This window comes from Bos indicus x Bos taurus, chromosome 8 (genome assembly GCF_003369695.1).
Source record: "Bos indicus x Bos taurus breed Angus x Brahman F1 hybrid chromosome 8, Bos_hybrid_MaternalHap_v2.0, whole genome shotgun sequence".
NCBI classification, from domain to species: domain Eukaryota; kingdom Metazoa; phylum Chordata; class Mammalia; order Artiodactyla; family Bovidae; genus Bos; species Bos indicus x Bos taurus.
Genome location: NC_040083.1, coordinates 6833672 through 6860337, shown reverse-complemented (window position 1 = coordinate 6860337; position 26666 = coordinate 6833672). Strand labels below are relative to the sequence as shown.

The following is a 26666-nucleotide window of genomic DNA, read 5'->3' as shown; positions in this document are numbered from 1 at the left end:
ACCCTCTGTCAGCTTATGCCTCTCAAATGATGTCACTGGGACCTTACCAAGAGTATTTATCGTCAGATGTACATCATTATAGCTTTATGTCTATGGCCTACATAAAAATGCTACTTCAGAGAATGTGGTTGCATTTAGTAGAGCTGATGGCTATTTTTTGCTAAAACTTAATTTTTTTAATAAGTGATTTAATTCTGTCATCTTTGTGTGCATACTGTATAATTTGGGGGAGGAGGAAATGGGGAGGCCTGGGGTAGTGAGAATGCGCTGCTGCTACTGCTACTACTAAGTCACATCAGTCATGTCCGACTCTGTGGAATCCCATAGACGGCAGCCCACAAGGCTCCCCCGTCCCTGGGATTCTCCTGGCAAGAACACTGGAGTGGGTTGCCATTTCCTTCTCCAATGGGTGAAAGTGAAAAGTGAAACTGAAGTCACTTAGTTGTGTCCGACCCTCAGCGACCCCATGGACTGCAGCCTTCCAGGCTCCTCCGTCCATGGGATTTTCCAGGTCAGAGTACTGGAGTGGGGTGCCATTGCTAGTAATCCTTAATAACTAACGTTGATTGTTTACTAGGTGTCAAGCACTTGATTGAGCATTTCACAGATTAACTAATATATTGCTCACAACCTGTCTCCAGAATAGGTATTATTATTATTACCTTCCTTTTGGAGACGTGAAAACTGAAATAGAGTGAAATGACATAATTGGAGACCATAAATTCTTTGGTCACAGAGTTTAGATGAATGACTCAGCCTAGGATATCCACTAATACACTTCATTTCATTGGGAAAGCTTTAAAAAAAAGGGACTGGCTAGAGAGTTCTTAGGAAAGAACTTCATTTGAATAAATTTGGATTTATTTGGATGTGGGCTTCTTTTTCTCATATCCAGAAACTACAAACTCTTGGTAATCCATGAAGATAGGTAATCCCTGAAGTCATGTACTCTTTAAAGGAAAAAAAAAAAATTCGAGTAGTAAATTACCTGGAAAGTCAACATTATAATACATTCTGAAATGAGGAAAAGTAGGGTTCACCATCATGTCATCTCACTTTGTGTGAAGTCCCATCAAAAGTTTGTTTGCTGAACACAGAATATGTCACACATGTTTGAGAGGGCTATTTTGTGGACCTAATACAATGTGGTGAAATGCTCTAATTCCACAACAGGGAAGCCCTAATAATGAGAATTTTGGAATCCTCTAGACCAGAGTTTTTTTCCACTGGATGTTCACTGAGAAGATCTTCAGTGTAGTTAAAAAGACATTAAAAGATGTCTCATGAAATTATTTTCTGGCACTCAGCCTTTTCACATCCAGATTCCAAACCTTGGATCTATTGGGTTGGCCAAAAAGTTCGTTTGGGTTTTTCTGTAACATCTTATGGAAAAACCCAAACGAAGTTTTTGGTCATCAGTACTTGCCTCAATGATGTTGTCTCTATGATTTGGGGGAATTTTGTCTTTTGGCCTTTGGTATTAATTTTATAAAGCTTACTCTCAAATATCTTTTTTAAAAGGGTCTTTTCTGGAAATAGAGACCACTCTTAGATATCTCCAGTACTATCTAAAGGAAAGCATAAATATACAAATAAATAACTGTGATTAGATGTTTATATATACAGCTTTTCTTCCCTCCAAAACCAGATTTATTTAAAGGATACAGTTATTTCACACTATATATACAAGCTGGAGAAAATTTTCTTGAGTAGATGTTAGCCATAACCAAAACAGCATTGTTTTCCATTGTATCCTGAACAATAGAATGTTAATATGATATTATGCTGTTGCTGCTGCTAAGTCGCTTCAGTCGTGTCTGACTCTTTGCGACCCCATAGACGGCAGCCCACCAGGCTCCCCTATCCCTGGGATTCTCCAGGCAAGAACACTGGAGTGGGTTGCCATTTCCTTCTCCAATGCATCAAAGTGAAAAGTGAAAGTGAAGTCGCTCAGTCATGTCTGATGATATTACAAATTTCTTTATAAAATGATTACTTTGAATTCTTTCAGGTTGACATTAACACTCTCCTGTCCAATGGATCTCAAGAATTTTCCAATGGATGTACAAACATGTATAATGCAACTGGAAAGCTGTAAGTAAGAATAACACAAGTTTTCCTGAACATTTTTAAAAAATAGTAGATACAGATTTCTCCCGGAATACTCACTGAATATCATTCTCAGAATACCATCTCACCTTCCTTCTCTCAGAATTCCCTTATACTCTTTCTCATGGATAATGAAATCAAACCCTCTCTCACTCAGATATCCTTTCACCAAACTTCTCAAAGTAATTCCTGTTATCATTCTTCTAAAAATTACCTCTGACTCTTTCAGAATTCTGCAGACCCTCTTCTTTCTCTCAGAATTTCCTCAGACTCTACTTACTCTCAGAATTCTCTTGGAATCTCCTTCTATCTCTCAGATTTCCCTGACTCTCAATCTTTCTCGCAGAATTACATAGAATCTCATTCTTCACAATAATATCTCAAATCTCATTTTCTCAAAATTCAATTTCAATTTCAAGGTGTAAAAATTCCCTCATACTCACCTATAAGCAGGATTCCTTTCACCAAAGGAAACCTGACAGACTGAAATAAATATAAAATTCCTTCACTCAGAATTCCCTCCTACAAACTTCACTCAGAATTTATTCAAAAAAGTCCTACTTTCTCTCACAAATCTTTCATTCTGTCAGATTTCCCTCGAAGAACAGTCCTTCTTTCTGTCAGAAATCTCCTATCTCTCAGGTTCCCCTAGAAGAGACCTTCTGTCTGTCTAAAGACAGAAAGACAGAAAGAAATCTCCATCTTTCTGCCAGGTTTATATAAAATAACTTTTATAGATATCTTCTTTCTATCAGGTTTCTATCACAAAGAAATCCTTCTTTCTGTCAGAAATCTCCTTTTTTTCCTATCATGTTTCCATTAAAGAAAAGTCCTTCTTTCTGGCATATCTCTTCTTTCTATCAGAAAGGGTTACCCTGATATTCAGTTGGTAAAGAACCCTCCTGCAATGCAGAAGACCCCGGATTGATTCCTGGGTCAGGAAGATCCGCCAGAGAAGGGATAGGCTACCCACTCCAGTATTCTTAGGCTTCCCTTGTGGCTCAGCTGGTAAAGAATCTGCCTGTAATGTGGGAAACCTGGGTTTGATCCCTGGGTTGGGAAGATCCCCTGGAGAAGGGAAAGGCTACCCACTCTAGTATTCTTGCCTGGAGAATTCCATGGATTGTATAGTCAGTCCATGGGGTTGCAAAGAGCTGGACACGACTGAGCAACTTTTACTTCTATCAGAAAAGTCCCTCCTTTTGTCAGAAATTGCCTTCTTTCTGTCAGGTTTCACTCACGAAGGAAACCTTATTTCTGTCAGAAATCTTTCAGTCAGCTTTCCTCAGAAAAGTCCCTCTCTCAGTCAGAAATCAGCTTTTTGTCAGGTTTCTCTCACAGGAAAAATCTTTCTGGACGAAAACTTCTTTCTTTCAGTATCCCTCAGAAATATTCTTTCTGTCAGGATTCTCTCCCAGAAAAGACCTTCCTGTCAGAAAACTTCTTTTCATCAGGTTTCCCTCAGAAATGTTCTTATTTCTGTCAGGTTTCTCCCCACTAAAAAAAAAACACATTCTTTCTGTCAGAAGTCTCCTTCTGTCGGGTTTTCCTCAGAAATGTCCTTCTTTCTGTCAATAAAGACCTTCTTCCTGTCTGATATCGCCTTTCTGGCAGTTTTCCCTCAGAAACATCCTTATTTCTTTCTGTCAGAAATTCTTTCTGTCAGGTTTATCTCCCAGAAAAGACTTTCTATCAGAAATCCCCTTCTTTGTGTGAGGTTTCCCTCAGAATCATTCTTTTTATTCTGTCAGAAATTGCCTTCTTTCTGTCACATTTCTTTCCCAGAAAAGACCTTCTTTCTGTCCAATATCTCCTTCTTTCTGTTAGGTTTCCCTCAGAACACCCTTCTTTCTGTCAGAAATCTCCATCTTTCCATTAGGTTTCCCTCAGAAACATCCTTCTTTCTGTCAGAAAGTGCCTTCTTTCTGTCAGGTTTCTCTCTGAGAAAAGACCTTTTTCTGTTAGAAATATCCTTCTTTGTGTCAGGTTTCTGTCCCAGAAAAGACCTTCTATCTGTCTGATATCTCCTTCTTTCTGTCAGGTTTCCCTCAGAAATATCCTTCTTTCTTTCAGGTTTCTCTCCCTCAAAACATATTTGGGCAGAAGTCTTCTTTGTGTTAGGTTTCGCTCAAAAATGTCTTTCTTCCTGTTAGATGCCTTATTTTTGTCAGGATTCTCTCCCAGAAAAGACCTTTCTGTCAGAAAACTCCTTTTCATCAGGTTTCCCTCAGAAACATCCTTCTTTCTGTCAGAAGTCCCCTTCTTTCTGTCAGGTTTTTCCCCCCCAAAACACATTCTTTCTGTCAGAAATCTCCTTCTTTGTGTCAGGTTTCACTTAGAAATGTCCTTCTTGCTGTCAGAAATCTCCTTCTTTCTGTCAGGTTTCTTTCCCAGAAAAGACCTTCTTTCTGTTAGAAATCCCCTTCTTTGTGTGAGGTTTCCCTCAGAATTGTCCTTTTTTTCTGTCAGAAATTGCGTTCTTTCTGTCACATTTCTCTCCCAGGATAGACCTGCTTTCTGTCCGATATCTCCTTCTTTCTGTTAGGTTTCCCTCAGAACACCCTTCTTTCTATCAGAAATCTCCATCTTTCCATCAGGTTTCCCTCAGAAACATCCTTTTTTCTGTCAGAAATTGCCCTCTTTCTGTCAGGTTTTGCTCCCAGGAAAGACCTTTCTGTCAGAAAACTTCTTCTTTCCATCAGGTTTCCCTCAGAAACATCCTTCTTTCTTTCAGGTTTCTCTCCCTCAAAACATATTCAGGCAGAAGTCTCTTTGTGTTAGGTTTCGCTCAAAAATGTCTTTCTTCCTGTCAGAAATTGCCTTCTTTCTGTCAGGTTTTGCTCCCAGGAAAGACCTTTCTGTCAGAAAACTCCTTTTCATCAGATTTCCCTTAGAAACATCCTTCTGTCAGAAAGTGCTTTCTTTCTGTCAGGTTTATATCCCAGAAAAGACCTTCTTTCTGTTAGAAATCCCCTTCTTTGTGTCAGGATTCCCTCAGAATCGTTCTTTTTTTCTGTCAGAAATTGCTTTCTTTCTGTCATGTTTCTCTCTGAGAAAAGACCTTCTTTCTGTCAGGTATCTCCTCCTTTCTATTAGGTTTCCCTCAGAAACAACCTTCTTTCTGTCAGAAATCTCCATCTTTCCATCAGGTTTTACTCAGAAATGTCCTTCTTTCTGTCAGAAAGTGCCTTCTTTCTGTCAGGTTTCTCTCTGAGAAAAGACCTTTTTCTGTTAGAAATATCCTTCTTTGTATCAGGTTTCTGTCCCAGAAAAGACCTTCTATCTGTCTGATATCTCCTTCTTTCTGTCAGGTTTCCCTCAGAAACATCCTTCTTTCTGTCAGAAATCACCTTCCTTCCATCAGATTTCCCTCAGAAATGTCTTTTTTGTCAGAAGTTGTCTTCTTTCTGTCAGGTTTATCTCCCAGAAAAAAACCTTTCTGTCTGGAATCTTCTTTCCATTAGGTTTCCCTCAGACACATCCTTCTTTCTGCCATTTGTCAGAAATCACCCCTTTTTCTGTGAGGTTTCTCTCCTAGAAAAAGACGTTCTTTCTGTCAGAAATCTCCTTCTTTGTGTCAGGTTTCCCTCAGAAGCGCCCTTCTTTCTGTCAGAAATTGCCTTCTTTCTGTCGGTTTTCTTTCCCAGAAAACACTTTCTTTCTGTCAGAAATCTCCTTTCTATCTAGTTTCTATCTGAATTCTCTTTTTTTCCCCTAAAAAATTCTAGAAAAAACATGTAAAAAATTAGTATATTTATAATAATGCATGATATATATTATTAGTTTTTTAGTTTTTTTCTGACATTTACTGAAAATACATGTTATTTTGCACCTGTTATGGATTGGTATCTGTCTTACACTCTATACACTCTATACTGCTATTTAAAGTAAATTTCAAGCTAGAAATGCCATTTTTGAAGATTAAGAAATATCTATTCTCTTTATACTCATCAATGGTAAAATGGATGCTAACTTTGAAAAATATGGTACTTTTTTTTATGAAGTGCGTGCTGGAATCCAAACATTGTCATGTGTTATTTCTCATACACACAACAGAACTGTTGTTATTGTCATGTTTCCACCTGTGTAAATCGTTACTTTGAATATTTTTACCCCAAATTATTGAGGTGGTAAGTACAAAATATGCCTTCTTTCTGTCAAGTTTCTTTCCCAGAAAAGACCTTCTTTCTGTCAGAAATGTCCTTGTGTCTGTCAGGTTTCCCTCAGAAACGTCCTTCTTTCTGTCCAAAATATTAACACATGAAAACTTTAGGTCCTTTTATTTCTTTAAACTTATCGTTTATTACCCCAAACTTGGTTGGTCGACATTATGTAATATTTTTGTGATCAGATCAGATCAGTCGCTGTCTTGTCCAACTCTTTGCAACCCCATGATACTCCATTATATTTAGAAAAAAGTGCCTGTTTGACATATTCCTTTAGAAAAAAATTGCAGCTGGAACTTCAGAACTGGTGGCATGAGATTCCAGTCCTGTAGGGTGGTGAATCTGCCACTAGAGGGCATGCCTACTTCGTAGGGGGACTTGTTGCCAACACTGCACACTGGTTTTCTCTTAAAGAAAGGAAGTGCAAATACCTATTTCTCTGATAATAAAACTTAGCAGGAAGATAATATAATATCTTCCTGTTAAATTTAAATATATTATATAAGTGGATTAATTTAATTAATATAAGTTAATTAATGTGAATATATTAATTTACTCAATATTTACATTTTATTAACTTAAATATAGGGCTTCCCTGGTGGCTCAGGGGTTAAAGTGTCTGCCTGCAATGCGGGACACCTGGATTCAATCCCTGGGTCAGGAAGATCCCCTGGAGAAGGAAATGGCAACCCACTCCAGTATTCTTGCCTGGAGAATCCCATGGATGGAGGAGCCTGGTGGTCTATAGTCCATGGGTCGCAAAGAGTCGGACACAACTGAGCGACTTCACTTTCACTTTCAACTTAAATATTAGTCACACCCATGGATAAATTACTAAATTAAATGAAAGGAAAACTAAAATTTAGTTTTAATTGGAAGATCTATTTAGCAATAAAAATTGGAGGTTGGAGTTGGGAGTGGGAAGCAATACAGGATTCCTAGCAGTGTTGATTTCTAACTCTACCTTGAAGGCATTCTGAGGACAGGTATCTTTGTTGCAAAATTAGGTACATTGGAGAGTATGGAGGGAAAAAAATCATATGAAAAATAGTCTAAGACAGACTGGTTCCCTAATTATTAATTTAAGAATACTAAATATTATCCAATAGTGAGGAGCTGTGGAAGATTTAGGAGCAAGAACATGAGTTGGTTAATATTATGCTCTTGAAGATTCTCTCATACAGATGAACCAAGTTATTTAAGAAGGTTCCATAATATTCCAATAAAAAGAATGAAAGTAGGAGCAAAGAAGAGCAGTGTGGAAAGTAGATACAATACAGATTGATGCTGTAGAGGAAGCAAAATGTTATCTTTACCTTCTTAGGCTCCTCAGCCTTGGCCTGAAAATTAAGCAGAAATAAAACATGAACAGAAGAAAAGGATACAAATTTATTTAATATAAGTTTTACAGAAGGAAATGAATAGTCAAGGAAGTGGCAAAGCCTAAATTCTTTTATACCAGGTTAAACAAAGAAAAGCGAGAAGCAGTTGTGGAAAAATAATGCTATGTGAGGAAGCCAAAGGAAGATGAGAATTATTTTAACAATATCTCTACAGAATTCTCTTGGCTTTGATCCCCTGTTGAAGAGTGTTTCTTTTTCTCCTAGTACAAGGAGTACAGCTCCTTGGAAGTGTGAGCTCCATGTGAGTACAGCTCACATGGAAGTTTTTAGTCTACTGTTTTCAGAAAGAAAAGGAGAGATTAGAATGCCCTTCTCACACCTGCTGTTTTTCAGGTGCCTTTAGCTTAAAATCATTCTTCTGCCGAAGTGGCATATTTTGGGGGTACATATTCCACTGTTTTCATTTACTTCAATACAGTTCAGTTCAGTTCAGTTCAGTCGCTCATTCGTGTCCGACTCTTTGCCACCCCATGAATTGCAGCACGCCAGGCCTCCCTGTCCATCACCAACTCCCGGAGTTCACTCAGACTCACGTCCATCGAGTCAGTGATGCCATCCAGCCATCTCATCCTCTGTCGTCCCCTTCTCCTCCTGCCCCCAATCCTTCCCAGCATCAGAGTCTTTTCCAATGAGTCAACTCTTCGCATGAGGTGGCCAAAGTACTGGAGTTTCAGCTTTAGCATCATTTCTTCCAAAGAAATGATGGACTTCAGAATGGACTGGTTGGATCTCCTTGCAGTCCAAGAGACTCTCAAGAGTCTTCTCCAACACCACAGTTCAAAAGCATCAATTCTTCGGTGCTCAGCCTTCTTCACAGTCCAACTCTCACATCCATACATGACCACAGGAATAACCATAGCCTTGACTAGACGGACCTTTGTTGGCAATACAAAGTGGATGCAAAGTCTCTGAGTGCCCAATTAATCAGAGACAAAGAGCTTAGATAAGTAGAATCATTTTGGAAATACTGACAGAGAAAAAAACAGAGTGAGAAATAAATGTTAAAAGGAATACTGATAAATCCAGTCTTAATATATTTGTGATTTGGGAAATGTACATAAAAAGCCAAAGGAAGGAGTTAACACTGAAGATGTACTGGTTTTTTGTAACTGAATTTTAATTGAAGGATAATTACATTACAATGTTGTGTTGATCTCTGCTGTGCAACAAAGTGAATCAGCTATAAGTATACACATTTTCCCTCCCTCTGGAGCTTCCCTCCCACACCCCATCCCACCCCTCAAGTTCATCACAGACACCAAGCTGAGCTCACTGTGTTATGAAGATGTACTGTTATGAGCCATCTACAGAGTAGTTCAACAAGATGAAATTTTTAAAGGAGAGAGTACAGAGATGCAAGCAAACCCACAAAGAAGAACCAACTCTTAAGAAAGACCTACATTTAGAGGTTGTTGTTATTCAGTTGCTCAGTCGTGTCCAGCTCTTTGCTACTCCATGGACTGAAGCATGCCAGGCTTCCCTGTCTTTTACAATCTCTTAGGGTTTGCTCAAGTTCATGTCCATTAAGTCAGTGATGCTATCTAACCATCTCATCCTCTGCCATCCCCTTCTCCTTCTGCCCTCAATCTTTCCCAGCATCAGGGTCTTTTTCAATGAGTTGGCTCTTTGCATCAGGTGGCCAGAGTATTGGAGCTTCAATGTCCTTCCAATGAATATTCAGGGTTGACTGGTTTGATCACCTTGCAATCTAAGGGACTCTCAAGAGTCTTCTCCAGCACCACAATTTGAAAGCATCAATTCTTCTTTCAGCTCTCACATCTATACACAACTACTGAAAAAACCATAGCTTGACTATATGGACCTTTGTTGACAAAGTGATGTCTGTGCTTTTTAATACACTCTCTAATTTGGTCATTGCTTTCCTTCCAAGGAGCAAGTGTCTTTTAATTTCATAGTTGCAGTCATCATCCACAGTGACACTGGAGCCCGAGAAAATAAAATCTGTCATTGCGTCTACTTTTATCCCCTTCTATTTGCCACGAAGTGATGGGAGCAGATGCCATGATCTTAGTTTTTAGAATGTTGAGTTTTAAGCCAGCTTTTTCACTCTCCTCTTTCATTCTCATCTAGAGGCTCTTTAGTTCCTCTTTGCTTTCTGCCATTAGAGTGGTATCATCTGCATATCTGAGGTTGTTGACATTACTCCTCACAATCTTGATTCTAGCTTGTGATTCATCCAGCCTGGCATTTCGCATGATATACTCTGCTGCTGCTAAGTCACTTCAGTCATGTCCGACTCTGTGTGGCCCCATAGACGGCAGCTTACCGGGCTCCCCTGTCCCTGGGATTCTCCAGGCAAGAACACTGGAGTGGGTTACCATTTCCTTCTCCAATGCATGAAAGTGAAAAGTGAAAGGGAAGTCTCTCAGTCGTGTCTGACTCTTCACTGTATATGTTAAATAAACAAAATGACAATATACAGCCTTGTCCTACTCTTTTCACAATTTTGAACCAGTCAGTTGTTCCATGTAAGGTTCTAAGTGTTGCTTCTTGATCTGCATATAGGTTTCTCAGGAGATGGTAAAGTGGTCTGGTATTCCCATCTCTTTAAGAATTTTCCTTTTTTTTTTTTTTTTTATTCATACAGTCAAAGGCTTTAGCATAGTCAATAAAGCAGAAGTAGATGTTTTTCTTGTATTTTTTTCCTTTTTCTATGATCCAGTGAATGTTGGCAATTTGATTCGTGGTTCCTCTGCCTTTTCTCAACTCAGCTTATACGTCTGGAAGTTCTGGGTTCGTGTACTGCAGAAGCCTAGTTTGAAGGATTCTGAGTATAACTTTGCAAGCATGTGAAATGAGCACAACTGTATGGCGAGGAGGAGGGAATGGCAAACCACTCCAGCATTCTTGCTGCGGGAACCCCATGGAGAGTACCAAAAGGAAAAATGGAAACTTTACCCTTAGATTAACCTGGAATGCTAAATCCTATCACTGAGAATTCCACTGAAATAAAGGAAGAATGTGGTCCATTTATATGGCCCAGGTTCAGATGTTTCCCTTATGAAATCTAAAGGCCTGTCGCACAGTCCAGGAGTCCCCATCCTCCAGGATCTAATGCCTGATGATCTGAGGCAAAACTGATGTAAGAATAATAGAAATGAAGCACACAACGAATGTAATGAGCTTGAATCATTCCCAAACCATCTCCTCCTCCCCCTGGTCTGTGGAAATATTGTCCTCCTCAAAAATGGTCCCTGGTGCCAAAAAGGTTGGAGACCACTGCCATAGTCTACTTGTTCCTCAAATCTCAACAGATTTACCCAACTGCTTTTATTTGCCCAAAATTTTAATATTTTCTTAAATATTTTCTTCTGGTCTTGAATATCCTTCTTTCAACCTCAGAAGAGAATTCTGAAATAAATACAGTAAATGCTTGCTTTGGGGTGAAAAGAAATTGTGTTAGCTTATTTTTCCTTCTTTGTAGTAGTCATTTTTTTACTCTCCAAGTCCAGCCAGAAAATACAGGCCAATTACCTTGACAATTTGCATTTTCCAAAATTTACATCAGTAGAAGCCTAATAAAATATGAAATCATATATACTACAGAGAGCATTCTACAATGAAGCCCTGCTTTTCACTAAGCGTTTTATTTAATTTTTAAAATAGTCTATAATTTGCACCCCAATTTTTGCTGGCAATATATAAAACTGAGTGGCATTTCTAGTGAAGATGAACTAAATATTAAAGTGATCACTAACTTTGCTTCTCAGAATTAGATGTACTAGTTTAGTTTACTGAAGTTCAAGATTCAATACATGATTCATTTTTTTTTTTAATTGACTGTATGAAGTAAAACTTAGGGCTATCTTTTAAAAAAATAAATTTTCATTGATATTGCTGTTTTACTTATAAAAGCATCTTACTTATTTCCTTGATAAGCAGCTAATCTATGAGGGAAGGAAACACAGCTATTTTATAATTTATACTACACCCCTAAGGAATTTACAGTGCAAAGCAATGTGCAGAAATAGAGGTATGGAAAAAAAAAGATTTAATATTCAGCTTTTATTTATGTCATAAAGAAACTTTCTAAATGGGCAATTTTTTCCCCCTAGTTAAAAAAAGAAATAGAGGATATTTTTGATCTTGAAAGAATATTGGACAGTAGTTTCTTTGAGTCATAATAAAGCTTTCTTGTTCATTAAAAGACAGTGTTGACTTTAAAAAATGTACAACATGAGAGTTGTGAGTTAAATTTTATTTGGGACAAAATGAGGACTTAGCCCAGGATACATATCAGATACCTCTGAGACGCTGTTCCAAAGAGCCAAAGGGGCAGAGGGAGAATGGGTATGTATGTGATTTTGGTGAAGAGGGAATACATGCAATCAAACACATTTTTTTTATAGAAGGTTTCTGTTAGTCACAAGAAGCAGTCATCTCCATGAAGGATTGTAGTGCTTTTCTAGTTATGAGAAAATAAGAGAATTGGGCCCATAAAATCGGCTCCTGAAAATATCTATCTGAAGACCTGTTCTGCCAGTTTTTCCTTGAGCACAGAATGCCTCATTCCCATTCTTCACCCTGAACTCCTTTCAATGGGTGTTGAAAATCAGCAGCTGCAGCAGCACATGATTTAATCTTTGTAGAGGGCTTCCCAGGTGGCTGAATGGTAAAGAATCCACCTGCCAATGCAGGAGGTGCAGGAGATACGGGTTCAATCCCTGGGTTGGGAAGATCTGCTGGAGAAGGGAATAGCAACCCACTCCAGTATTCTTGCCTGGAGAATTCCATGGACAGAAGAGCCTAGCAGGCTACAGTCCATGGAGTCACAAAGAGTCAGACACGACTGAGTGACTAACACTTTCTTTCAGGGGTAAATAGCAAGTGCCTATGGCAAGTGTCAACTTGTAGTTGGAGACAGTATGACATAGGATACACAAACTATCACTATGTCCAATAAACAGTATAATTCTGTGTTTCACATCTAAAGAAGAATGTAGGTAACAAAAGAGGAAAACATCACCAGAGAAAGTTAAATAAGTTTTAATTATTCAAGTTGGAAAAGAAAAAATGAGGAAATAATTCATTGATGAAAGAATTCTTTTCTGCAAAGAACAGCCTAAATCCCTAAAATTACAGTAAAAGTTACTTATAAGAGTTAAAATGAATAAAAATTACTGTCTGAAATTTTAAGAAGCTTTTGAAATATGCTTTAATGAGGTTTTCAAATAGATATATCTAAAATAGATGAGAGTTTTTTGCTATTTAATTTTTCAGATTCATTTTGAAACCATGTCTGAAAAGATTCAGACTGGTTACTCTGGAATTTATGTTAAGACTAATTTTTAAAAAGGTTACAGTTATTTCCTAATAATCTCTATTGTTATTCAAACTCTTTCATAATTTAAAAAAAATGTGAATATTATTCAAAATAATATTATGCTTTTTGCCTGGATAGTTAGAGATACAAATTGTTCTTATTTTCTGAGTAGTTATTACTTAATCCTCTGTGGTTACAATGGTGGTTAGAAAGCAAGTTTTCTCAAGACAAAAATATTCACTAATGAACTAACTAGCTACTTGGAAAATCAGTTCCCACTTAAACATTAAATATTCCTTTCTATTTAACACATTTATTTAACGTATTCTATTTAACTCTCCTAATTTGTCCATATATTTGTAATTTGAATTTTGCTAATTATCAGATATTCTGAGTGTTTGACAATATAATAAAAGACCATGTAGTTAAAAATCTTTCAAAAAGATAATGTCACAATTGTTTTATATTCATTACTTATCTGATTTAGTCCTAACCACAATTTAATAAGATAGGTTTTATTTCCATTTAAATATCAGCAAGTTAAGGCTTACAAAGCTTAAGAGACTTTCCCAAAGTTACACAATTAAGAAGTAGACAAAGCAAATTCATGTGAATTAATAGCCCACAAACTTACATTAAGCAACATTCAGTCACTTTGAACTCTATCTGACAATTTCAAAAGATTTATAGTGTGTGATTATGGTATACATAATTTAGCTCTACAGTTAAATATACCCAGTAATTTTACTTGCTTTCTCAGATGAAAAGGCTTAGAGTTCCTTCCTCTGCCTATTTCTCCTCCCCTGAATGTCTTCCCTTGTATTACAATTGGCCTATACCAAGTTGTGGGTTTCTCAGGTGGCTCTAGTGGTAAAGAACCTGCTTGCCAATGCAAAAGATATAAGAGATGCTGGTTCGATCCTGGGGTCAGGAAGATGCCCCTGGAGGAAGGCATGGCAACCCACTCCGGTGTTCTTGCCTAGAGAATCTCGAGGACAGAGGAGCCTGGAAGGCTACAGTCCACAGGGTTGTAAAGAGTTGGACATGACTGAAGCCTCTTAGCATGCACATCCCTCCACCCCCCTTCCACCTTGGCTGACAATGACAATCATTTTGTGATGTGCAGTCTAAGATCTAAGATCACAGGGAGCTGCAAAACACTCTTGACCCAGATCACATCTACATCAGCTACTGTAGATACCACAATATATCTTGTTTTATGTCTACCCAATTGGGTGACTTGACTAATTACAAGTTTGCCTTTGCCCCAGTTAAACATCTTTATGTTAGATTCAGCCCATAATCTTTACCTGATGATCTGTATCTTTTCTAGTTAATAGTCTAGAGAATTCAGCAACGTACCATTATACAAATTGCCAACATGCGCTGGATCATTGAAAAAGCAAGAGAGTTCCAGAAAAACATCTATTTCTGCTTTATTGACTATGCCAAAGCCTTTGACTGTGTGGATCACAATAAACTGTGGAAAATTCTGAAAGAGATGGGACTACCAGACCACCTGATCTGCCTCTTGAGAAATTTGTATGCAGGTCAGGAAGCAACAGTTAGAACTGGACATGGAACAACAGACTGGTTCCAAATAGGAAAAGGAGTACGTCAAGGCTGTATATTGTCACCCCGCTTATTTAACTTGTATGCAGAGTACATCATGAGAAACGCTGGGCTGGAAGAAGCACAATCTGGAATCAAGATTGCTGGGAGAAATATCAATAACCTCAGATATGCAGATGACACCACCCTTATGGCAGAAAGTGAAGAGGAACTCAAAAGCCTCTTGATGAAAGTGAAAGAGGAGAATGAAAAAGTGGGCTTAAAGCTCAACATTCAGAAAATGAAGATCATGGCATCCCGTCCCATCACTTCATGGGAAATAGATGGGGAAACAGTAGAAACAGTGTCAGACTTTATTTTTGGGGGCTCCAAAATCACTGCAGATGGTGATTGAAGCCATGAAATTAAAAGACGCTTACTCCTTGGAAGGAAAGTCATGACCAACCTGGATAGCATATTGAAAAGCAGAGACATTACTTTGCCAACAAAGGTCCATCTAGTCAAGGCTATGGTTTTTCCAGTGGTCATGTATGGATGTGAGAGTTGGACTGTGAAGAAAGCTGAGCGCCGAAGAATTGATGCTTTTGAACTGTGGTGTTGGAGAAGACTCTTGAGAGTCCCTTGGACTGCAAGGAGATCCAACCAGTCCATTCTGAAGGAGATCAGCCCTGGGATTTCTTTGGAAGGAATGATGCTAAAGCCGAAACTCCAGTACTTTGGCCACCTCATGCGAAGAGTTGACTCATTGGCAAAGACTCTGATGCTGGGAGGGATTGGGGGCAGGAGGAGAAGGGGATGACAGAGGATGAGATGACTTGATGGCATCACTGACTCGATGGACATGAGTCTGAGTGAACTCCGGGAGATGGTGATGGACAGGGAGGCCTGGCGTGCTGCGATTCATGGGGTTGCAAAGAGTCGGACACTACTGACCAACTGAACTGAACTGAACTGAACCATTATACAATCCAAAAAGGCTGGTCTGAGAAAATTGTTCAACAATGCACTAGAAGGATTCTTCTAGATGGAGTACTACTCAAAAGAAAAAAATTAACAATTGCTCTTTAAATCAGTTATAAATCACCTATGCATATTATCCTTAACAGTATTTTGAAATTCTTGTTCATAAGGATAACATAAGAATTCCTTCAATATATACATTTGCCTTAGAATTCCAGCACACTTGGTCATAAGATCATTACATGATGTTAATAAGCATGGCTTTTCCTTTATGATGCTATTGGCATCTACTGACCATGGATGGCTTCCTAACTTACCTGCACACAGACTAAATTTTAACCTCTCCAGAATTTTGTGGGTTTGGTGTTAAGCTCCTTTATTTTTAATGCATGGTCTACCTGTTAATAAACTTGAGTATATTCTCAGCTTTAATCTCATGATAGCTTTGCAATTCTTCAGGCCACTTCTGACCACCTTTTCTCACAAGTCAGTCTCTATCCAACTATATTTTTATATTTCCTTAATAATAACTATCACTATATTTCCTTAATAATAGCTATTATATTTCCTTAATAATATCTATCAGAGAAGGCGATGGCACCTCACTCCAGTACTCTTGCCTGGAAAATCCCACAGACGGAGGAGCCTGGTGGGCTGCAGTCTGTGGGGTCGCAAAGAGACAGACACAACTAAGCGACTTCCCTTTCACTTTTCACTTTCATGTATCAGAGAAGGAAATGAAAGCCTACTCCAGTGTTCTTGCCTGGAGAATCCCAAAGATGGGGGAGCCTGGTGGGCTGCCGTCTATGGGGTCACACAGAGTCGGACACGACTGAAGTGACTTAGCAACAATAATACCTATGAGTTCCACCCCTGCTACTACATCCAAGCTCCTTGAAATTGTCTCTTTTGTTTGTAATTTATTATTCCCAGAAATTATGATGAAAATTAAGATAATGTTCTCTTTCTTTCTCTTAACCACAGATAATCACATGTGCATGTCTTACCTAGAGCAGTTAAGGTGGCCCACTGTAATTATATTTAAACCATGGATTCTTTATTTTATTGGAATCATATAATTGCTTTACAATACTGTGTTAGTTTCTGCTGTACAATGAAGTGAGTCAACCATACGTGTACATATATCCCCCTCCCTCTTGAACCTCCCCCTCCACCCATCCCTGTCCCACCCGTCCCGGTCATCACAGAGAACTGAGCTGAGCTCTCTCTGCTTTACAGCAGCTTCCCAGCAGCAACCTGTGTCACACATTATTGTTCAGTCCTTCAGCCCTGTCCGACTCTTTGTGACCCCATGGACTGCAGCACACCAGGCTTGCTTGTCCTTCACTATTTCCCAGAGTTTGCTCATGCTCAAACCAGTCAATGGACATGAGTCAGGGATGCCATCCAACCATCTCATCCTCTGTTGCCTCCTTCTCCCTCTGCCCTCAATCTTTCCCAGCATCAGGGTCTTTTCAAATGAATCAGTTCTTCACGTCAGGTGGCCAAAGTATTGGAGCTTCAGCTTCAGCATCAGCCCTTCCTAAGAATATTCAGGACTGATTTCCTTTAGGATTGACTGGTTTGATCTCCTTGCTGTCCAAGGGACTCTCAAGAGTCTTCTCCAACACCATAATTTGAAAGCATCAATTCTTCAGCACTCAGTCTTCTTTATAGTCCAACTCTCACATCCATATATAACTACTGGAAAAACCATAGCTTTGACTGCTGCTGCTGCTGCTAAGTCATTTCAGTCGTGTCCAACTCTGTGCGACCCCATAGACGGCAGCCCACCAGGCTCCCCCATCCCTGGGATTCTCCAGGCAAAAACACTGGAGTGGGTTGCCATTTCCTTCTCCAATGCATGAAAGTGAAAAGTGAAAGTGAAGTTGCTCAGTCGTGTCCAACTCCTAGCGACCCCATGGACTGCAGCCTACCAGGCTCCTCCGTCCATGGGATTTTTCCAGGCAAGAGTACAGGAGTGAATTGCCATTGCCTTCTCCATAGCTTTGACTAGATGGATCTTTGTTGACAAAGTTAGGTTTCTGCTTTTTTAATATGCTGTCTAGGTTTGTCATAGCTTGTTTTCCAAGTAGCAAGCATCTTTTAATTTCGTGGCTGCTGTCATCTTCCGCAGTGATTTTGGAGCCCCTCAAGATAAAATCTGTCACTGTTTTCACTTTTTCCCCATCTATTTGCCATGAAGTGATGGGACTGGATGCCATGATCGTAGCTTTTTGAATGCTGAGTTTTAAGCTAGCATTTTTCACTCTCCTCTTTCATTTTTATCAAGAGGCTCTTTAGTTCTGCTTTGCTTTCTGCCTTTAGGGTGGTATCATCTGCATATCTTAGGTTGTTGATGTTTCTCCTGGCAATCTTGATTCCAGCTTGTGATTCATCCAGCCTGGCATTTTCTATGATGTACTCTGCATATAAGTTACATAAGCAGGGTGACAATATACAGCCTTGATGCACTCTGGTAGTGTATATATGTTAATCTTCCTTTCCCACCCTTATCCCACCTTATCCCACCCTCCCCTCCTTGCTGTGAGCTCTTTAAGGAGATTATCAATTAGCTCTGTGGAACAAATGCCCTCTCTATACACAGTGAATGCCTTGAGGCTAACTCATCATCTTACCCAGGCTCTACTTTTAACTCATGCCATGATGCCACTAAGGTCTTCCGTAAGCTATGCTGTCCTCATTCTTCTTCTGCCTACAACTTTCAGGAGCTTTTCTTTTTAACTTTTAATTTTGATTTGGTAAAATACACATACATAAAGGCTTCCAAGATGGCTCAGTGGTAAAGAACTTGCCTGCCAATGAAGGAGACATGGGAGATGTGGGTTTAATTCCTGGGTGGATAAGATTCCCTGGAGGAAGAAATGGCAGCCCACTCCAGTATTCTTGCCTGGGAAATCCCATGGACAGAGAAGTCTGGCGGGCTCTAGTTCAGTGGGTTGCAAAGAGTCAGACATGACTGAGTGCCTAGGCAGGCATGCACACACACATATTTAAAATTTACCATCCTAACCATTTTCAAATGTACAGCTCAGTATTGTTAAGTATATCACATTGCTATACAACCAGTCTCCAGAATTTTCTCATCTTGTGAGACAAACTTTGTACCCATGAAAGAACTCAATATTTCCTCCTCCTTGCCGCCCCTGGAAACCACCATTATATTTTCTGTTTCCATGGATTTGATTACTCTAGATACTTCATATATGTGAATTGTACAGTATTTGTCTTGTTGTGAGTTAACATAATACCCTCATGGTTCATCCATGTTGTGGAATGTATGAGAGTTTCCTTCATTTTCAAGAGTGAGTAATATTCCATCGTGTGCCACATTTTGCATGTGATATATACATGCAGTTCATTCATTTGTTGGTGGATACTTGAATTACTTCCACCTTTTAGCTGTTGCAAATAGTGCTGCTATGGAATGGGAGTACAAATATCTCTTCAAGACCTTGCTTTTAATTCTTTTGGCTATATATCCAGAAGTAGAATTTCTGAATCATAAGCTAACACCATTTTTAATTTTTTAAGGAACTGTCATCCCATTTTTCATTATAGCTGCACCGTTTTATTTTCACCAGCAGTGCTGGAGTGTTCTAATTACTCCCGTCCTCACCGACAGTCGTTATCTGCATTTTTTTGGTAGCCATCCCAATGGGTAGGAGTTTCAGTAATCCTTTTAGAATACTCAAGATCAACCTAGAGGGATGGGATGGGATGGGAGGGAGGCTCAAGAGGGAAGGGACATGTGTATACTTATGGCTGGTGCATGTTGATGTATGGCAGAAACGAACACAATATTGCAAAGCAATTATCCATCAATTAAAAATAAAAGGAGTATTCAAAATCACCTTCAATTTAAAGTGTTATGTCATTTTTCTGGGATCCTACCATTTTCTAATTATAGCTCAGAGTGTCACAATTTTCTTTCTTGCTTAATTCCTCCAATAACCCCAGTTCCTCCAGCCCTCCTATTTGCCACCTACTCCAAATGATCTTTTCAGAGTATGCTCTTTCAAAACTTGAATATCCCTTCCCCAGAGGTTGTCCCATGTTCAATCTCAATAACTTAAACTGTGCCATGCATTGCTACTGCCTATGTCAGAGAACGAATTCAGGAAAGTCCATTGTGCCTTTGTCTTTCATTAAGCAACTGTGTAAACTATGTAGATGTAGTGTTTTCCCAGATATTCAGTTTTCTCTTCTGTACGATAAGTGAACTGCATTAGATGACAACAAAGGTTCCCTCAACTCTAGGATCCCGTACATTTTTCAAATATGCAAGACCATAAATCTGACATGTAACATTAAAAACATCACATCTACAAACCATGGTGTATCTACAAAAAGGAATTGAGCAAAAAAACAATGAAAAAATTATAACTTAAATGATCTATAATGAAAATCAGGAGGAAAACAAGCAAAACTGAAACACAAGAAAATGAAAATATGAAAGAAAGAAAAAATATGCAGTGAAAGTTTGGCGAAAATAATCTGTTTTTTTTTTTTAATGGAACACAAGAATGTGATTAAAGAGTTTACGTGAATATAGAGATGGTCTTTAGAAGCGTTTTTAATGCGATGCTGAGGTCAAAACTCAGGACCAGTGGTGATGACAATGCCTGTGGCTGACAAATTCACACTTCCCTCTGGGGCAGCTATGGCCAGAGGTTGCTTGTGTCACGTTGCACGTATCCTGCTGACATTCCAGGAGATTTTTAAGTCTCTAAGGCATTTATAGAATGCTTAATCAAATTTCTGGAGTCTTTTAAGTCCCAAGTAAGCTTATGTCTTTTTCACGAAATACCCTACCTGTGGTAGCCAGTCCCTAGAAATTTGTTGATTTCTTTGCTTTCTGCATCAGACTGGAAAGAGAGTCCATATGCAAATCTATAAAACAGAACAAAATGAAAAAAAAAAAAAAGCCAAACCCACTATCAAATTGTTAGCACTTATTAGGAGTAAGGACTCATATCATTGCCAGTTCTTAGGCCTGCTTATTATTTTAAGTTTTGACTTAAAATAATAAATACAATCATTATAATGAGTTCATAAATGTGAGCAGTTTCTGCAATATGCTCTTTATATATTAATATGGTACAAATATGCCATCAATAGGGGCTTCCCACGTGGTGCTAATAAAAAAACCCAGTAAAGAACCCACTTGCCAGTGCAGGAGAGATAAGAGGTGCAGATTCGATCCCTGGGCCTGGAAAATCCCCCGGAAGAGGGCATGACAATTCACTCTAGTATTCTTGCCTGGAGAAAGAGGAGCCTGATGGGCTGCAGTCCATAGGATCACACAGAGTCGGACACGACTGAAGCCATACATGCCATCAATAGAAGTCAGAGCATTGTCTAGGAATAGTGAGTTTTTTCCCCTAAGTTAACAGCAGTTTCATAAATTTTTCCAAAATTACTCTTTTGGAACTGATGTGAGTAGTCTGGACACAGTTCAGTTCAGTTGCTCAGTCATGTCCAACTCTTTGTGACCCCATGGGCTGCAGCACCCCAGGCTTCCCTGTCCATCACCACTTCCTGGAGCTTGCTCAAACTCATGTCCATCGAGTTGGTGATGCCATCCAACCATCTCATCCTCTGTTGTCCCCTTCTCCTCCTGCCCTTAATCTTACCAGCATCAGGGTCTTTTCCAGTGAATTGGCTCTTTGCATCAGGTAGCCAAAGTATTGGAGCTTGAGTTCAGCATCAGTCCTTCCAATGAGTTTTCAGGACTGATTTCCTTTAGGATTGACTGTTTGATCTCCTTGCAGTGCAAGGGACTCTCATGAGTCTTTTCCAACAGCACAGTTCAAAAGCATCAAATCTTGATTTATGCTCCAACTCTCACATCCATACCTGACTACTGGAAAAACCATAGCTTTGACTAGATGGACCTTTGTTGGCAAAGTAGTGTCTCTGCTTTTTAATATGCTGTCTAGGTTGGTCATAGATTTTCTTTCAAGGAGCAAGAATCTTTTCATTTCATGGCTGCCGTCACCGTCTGCAGTGATTTTGCAGCCCAAGAAAATAAAGTCTGTCAGTGTTTCCATTGTTTCCCCATCTATTTGCCATAAAGTGATGGGACCAGATGTTATGATCTTAGTTTTTTGAATGTTGAGTTTTAAGCCAGCTTTTTCCACTCCTTTCACTTTCATCAAGAGGGTCTTTAGTTATTCTTTGCTTTCTGCCATAAACGTGGTGTCATCTGTGTATCTGAGGTTATTGACATTTCTCCCTGAAAACTTGATTTCAATTGTGCTTCATCTTGCCTGGCATTTCACATGATGTACTCTGCATATAAGTTAAATAAGCAGGGTGACAATATATAGCCTTAACATACTTCTTCACCAATTTGGAAAATCTGCCGGCAATGCAGGAGACCTGGGTTCAATTACCAGGTCAGGAAGATAACCTGGAGAAGGAAATGGCAACCCACTCCAGTTTTCTTGCCTGGAGAATCCCATAGACAGAGGAGCCTGGCAGGCTACACGGTGTCGCAAGAGTCGGACACGACTTAGTGACTAAACCTAAACCTTACCAATCTGGACCCAGTCTGTAATTTCATGTCCAATTCAAACTGTTGCTTCTTGACCTGCATACAGATTTCTCAGAAGGCAGGTCAGGTGGCCTGGTATTCCCATCTCTTTAGGAATTTTCCACAGTTTATTGTGATCCACACAGTTAAAGGCTGTGGCATAATCAATAAAGCAGAAGTAGGTGTTTTTCTGGAACTCTCTTGCTTTTTCTATGATCCAAAAGATGTTGGCCATTTGAGCTCTGATTCCTCTGCCTTTTCTAAATCCAGCTTGAACATCTGGAAGTTCTTGGTTAACGTGCTCTTGAAGCCTGGCATGGAGAATTTTGAGCATTACTTGGCTAGTATTTGAGATGAATGCAATTGTGTGGTAGTTTGAACATTCTTTGGCATTGCCTTTCTTGGGATTGGAATGAAAACTGACCTTTTCCAGTCCTGTGGCCACTGATGAGTTTTCCAAATTTGCTGGCATATTGAGTGCAGCACTTTCACAGCATCATCTTTGAGGATTTGAAATAGCTCAACTGGAATTCCATCACCTCTACTAGCTTTGTTCATAGTGATGCTTCCTAAGGCCCACTGGACTTTGCATTCCAAGATGTCTGGCTCTAGGTGAGTGATCACACCATTGTGGTTATCTGGGTCATGAAGATCTTTTTTGTATAGTTCTTCTGTGTATTCTTGCCACCTCTTCTTAAGCACCTCTGCTTCTGTTAAGTCCATACCATTTCTGTCCTTTATTGTGCCCATCTTTGCTTGAAATATTCCCTTGGTGTCTCTAATTTTCTTGAAGAGATCTCTAGTCTTTCCCCTTCTATTGTTTTCCTCTATTTCTTTGCACTGATCACTGAGGAAGGCTTTCTTATCTGTCTTTGCTATTCTTTAGAACTCTGTATTCAGATGGGTATACCTTTCCTTTTCTCCTTTGCCTTTAGCTTCTCTTCTTTTCTCAGCCATTTGTAAGGCATCCTCAGACAACCATTTTGCCTTTTTGCATTTATTTTTCTTGGGGATGTTCTTGATCACTGCCTCCTGTACAATGTCACGAACCTCTGTCCATAGTTCTTCAGGCACTCTGTCTATCAGATCTAATCCTTTGAATCTATTTGTCACTTCCACTGTATGATCATAAGGGGTTTGATTTAGGTCATACCTGAATGGTCTAGTGGTTTCCCCTACTTTCTTCAATTTAAGTCCTGATTTGGCAATAAGAAGTTCATGATCTGAGCCACAGTCAGCTCCCAGCTGTGTTTTCGCTGACTGTATAGAGCTTCTCCATCTTTGGCTGCAAAGAATATAATCAATCTGATTTCAAATTTGACCATCTGGTGACATCCATGTGTAGAGTCATCTCTTGTGTTGTTGGAAGAAGGTGTTTGCTATGACCAGTGTGTTCTCTTGGCAAAACTCTGTTAGCTTTTGTCCTGCTTCATTTTGTACTCCTACCTCAAACTTGCCTGTTTCTCCAGGTATCTCTTGACTTCCTACTTTTGCATTCTAGTCCCCTCTGATGAAAAGGATGTCTTTTTTTGGTGTTAGTTCTGGGAGGTCTTGTAGGTCTTCATAGAACCATTCAACTTCACCTTCTTCGGCATTAGTGGTTGTGGCATGGACTTGGATTACTGTGATATTGAATGGTTTTCCTTGGAAACGAACAGAGATTATTCTGTCATTTTTTATATTTCACCCAAGTACTGCATTTTGGACTTTTGTTGACTATGAGTGCTACTCCGTTTCTTTGAAAGGATTCTTGCTGACCGTAGTGGATATAATAGTCATCTGAATTAAATTCACCCATTCCAGTTCATTTTAGCTCACTGATTCCTAAAATGTCTAATGTTCCCTTTTGGCATCTCCTATTTGACCACTTCCAGTTTACCTTAATTCATGAACCTAACTTTCCAGGTTCCTGTTCAATATTTTTCTTTACAGCATCAGACTTTACTTCCCTTCCATCACCAGTCACTTCCACATTTGGGTGCTGTTTTTGCTTTGGCTCAGCCTCTTCATTCTTTTTGGAGTTATTTCTCCACTCTTCTCCAGTAGCATATTGGGCACCTATTGACTTTAGGGAGTTCATCTTTCAGTGTCATATCTTTTTGCCTTTTCATACTCTTCATGGGGTTCTCAAGACAAGAATACGAAAGTGGTTTGCCATTCCCTTCTCCAGTGACCATATTTTGTCAGAAGTCTCCACCATGACCCATCCGTCTTGGGTAGCCCTACACAGCATGGCTCATAGCTTCATTGAGTTAGACAAGGCTGTGGTCCATGTGATTAATTTGACTAGTTTTCTGTGACTGTGGTTTTCATTCTGTCTGCCCTCTTATGGGTAATATCCTGGGCTTCCCTGGTGGCTCAGAGGTTAATGTGTCTGCCTGCAATGTGGGAGACCTGGGTTCAATCCCTGGGTCAGGAAGATCCCCTGGAGAAGGAAATGGCAACCCACTCCAGTATTCTTGCCTGGAGAATCCCATGGACTCCCATGGATGGAGGAGCCTGGTGGGCTACAGTCCATGGGGTCGCAAAGAGTCAGACACGACTGAGCAACTTCACTTTCACTTTCAGTCAGTCGTGTCCGACTCTTTGCGACTCCGTGGACTGTAGCCCACCAGGCTCCTCTGTCCATGGGATTCTCCATGTAAGAATACTGGAGTGGGTTGCTGTTTCCTTCTCCAGGGGATCTTCCTGACCCAGGGATTGAACCCAGGTCTCCCGTATTGCAGGCAGAGGCTTTAACCTCTGAGCCACCAGGGAAGCCCACGAGAGGGTTATGGAAGCTTCTTAATGGGAGAGATCGACTGTGGGGGAAACTGGATCTTGTTTTGATGGGCAGGGCCATGCTCAGTAAAACTTTAATCCAATTTTCTGTTGATGGGCAGGGTTGTGTTCCCTCCCTGTTGTTTGACCTGAGACCAAACTGGTAGGGGTAATAAAGATAATGGCGACCTCATTCAAAAGGACTTGTGCAGGCACTGTTGTATTCAGCGCTCCTGACCCTGCGGCAGTCCACTGTCGACCCACGCCTCCACTGGAGACTTCTGGACACTCACAGGCCAGGTCAGTCTTCTAAAAATTGCTCTGGAAGTAGCTGACATTCTCATTGGTGATTAAACCTTCCTTCTCAGCCTGTAATGATCACTGTTTCTCTCATCTCCACTAGCATATAGCCACGATATAATCCTCTGGATGCAAAAATCCTCAATTCTTAAAATTAGTTTTTCACGTTTACCGGAAATAATCAGCATTCAGCTAGCAACTAGTGACTTAAAGCACAAAAATACTCTGGTAGCATGGATTGCAATAAAACTGAATAATTTAACAAAAAATTTTGTTAAATAACAAATATTAATTATCTAAAATAATATAGAGATATTGCCCACTGAGTAAAGCTTTAAACTTCTGGTTCATTTGTGATGAGCAATTTAAGACACATGCAACTTTAAGTAGCAAAGCCCTCAACACCTCTTGGTATGATGAGTCCATCAAAAGTGCATCCCATTTGTAAACATACTAATTTAGTTGAAATTTTATTATTGCAGGTTCTCACAACTGTATTTATGGCTCCTATAAATCTATCTTTTATGAGTCAGTGCTGATTTTACTGCATCATTTATCTGAGGAGAAAAAGAATAAAGTCATTCTCTTCCTGTTATTCAGATACTTTTCTGCATGAATGTCACTTTCATCTTAGGTATATTTGATGTTAGAGATGTTGACCTAAGTAAAGAAGTAAATAAAAGCAAGCTCAAATGACCAGAAATTGAGTTTATTGGGAATAGCAGAGGAAATGCAATTTGGGAAATCCACACTGTAGCAAGTTCCAAGCATGTCCATAGAGGGTTCTGTTCTTGGAATTCTATTTATGGGCAAGGAGCGCAAAGAGGGACAAGTCCAGCCAGAGTCCAAGCAGGAAGTTCATTGTCTTGGGGATGGGGAGACATTCTTGGTGGATGTTTGTTGGTCAGGAGGTAAGTCTCCATCTCTGTAAATCAGACTTTTGCAGAAAATCAGTCTCTCAGTTCTTAAGTTCCTTTCTGAGGATACATGCCTGAGATTCTTTATTTTATATCCTCCAGTTTCATTTTAGATAGAAATTTTTTTCACATATAGGCTTTTATTTCAAATAAAACATCAGCTATCTTTTGCTTCACTCAGCAATGTTTAAAGTTCTAAAAATAAGTAAAAAGATTAAGAATAGAAAAAAATATATAAATTCCAAGAGACCTGAGAGGGAAAATGTAGTTTGTTTATATGGAAAATTGTAAAATAATAATTCTATTATTTCATTTTTGTTGTTCTATGTATTGAATGTGAATTTCAACATTTGACATCCATTTATTACCATAATGCTAGTTATATTGTCTTGTGTACTTCAATGAATGTATTGTAGTGAGAGACATTTTATAATATTTCACCTTGAAGAGAAGTTGAACTAAAAATTTTTAATTTTATTCTAGCCGTGTTAAAATTTTCTGCTATTTTGTAATGACACTCTTCAAATGCTTCTGGAACTAAGATTCTGAAATGGATTCTCTTGCTAATATCATGTAAGACTTCCTTCTCTAAGGTTAACCTAGCTTTTGGTTCTTGTGAATGATTAGTTATACTGA

The 26666-nt window shown here is 39.3% G+C and overlaps 1 protein-coding gene across 1 annotated transcript in view; it reads left to right on the top strand.

The window, feature by feature from the left end:
• GLRA3 (glycine receptor alpha 3) overlaps positions 1 to 26666 on the top strand; it is a 197186-nt gene that overhangs the window by 114326 nt on the left and 56194 nt on the right. The window contains exon 5 of the mRNA XM_027548971.1: positions 2012 to 2094. Within this exon, the coding sequence (XP_027404772.1) occupies positions 2012 to 2094 (83 nt within the window). The remainder of the gene's footprint in view (positions 1 to 2011; positions 2095 to 26666) is intronic.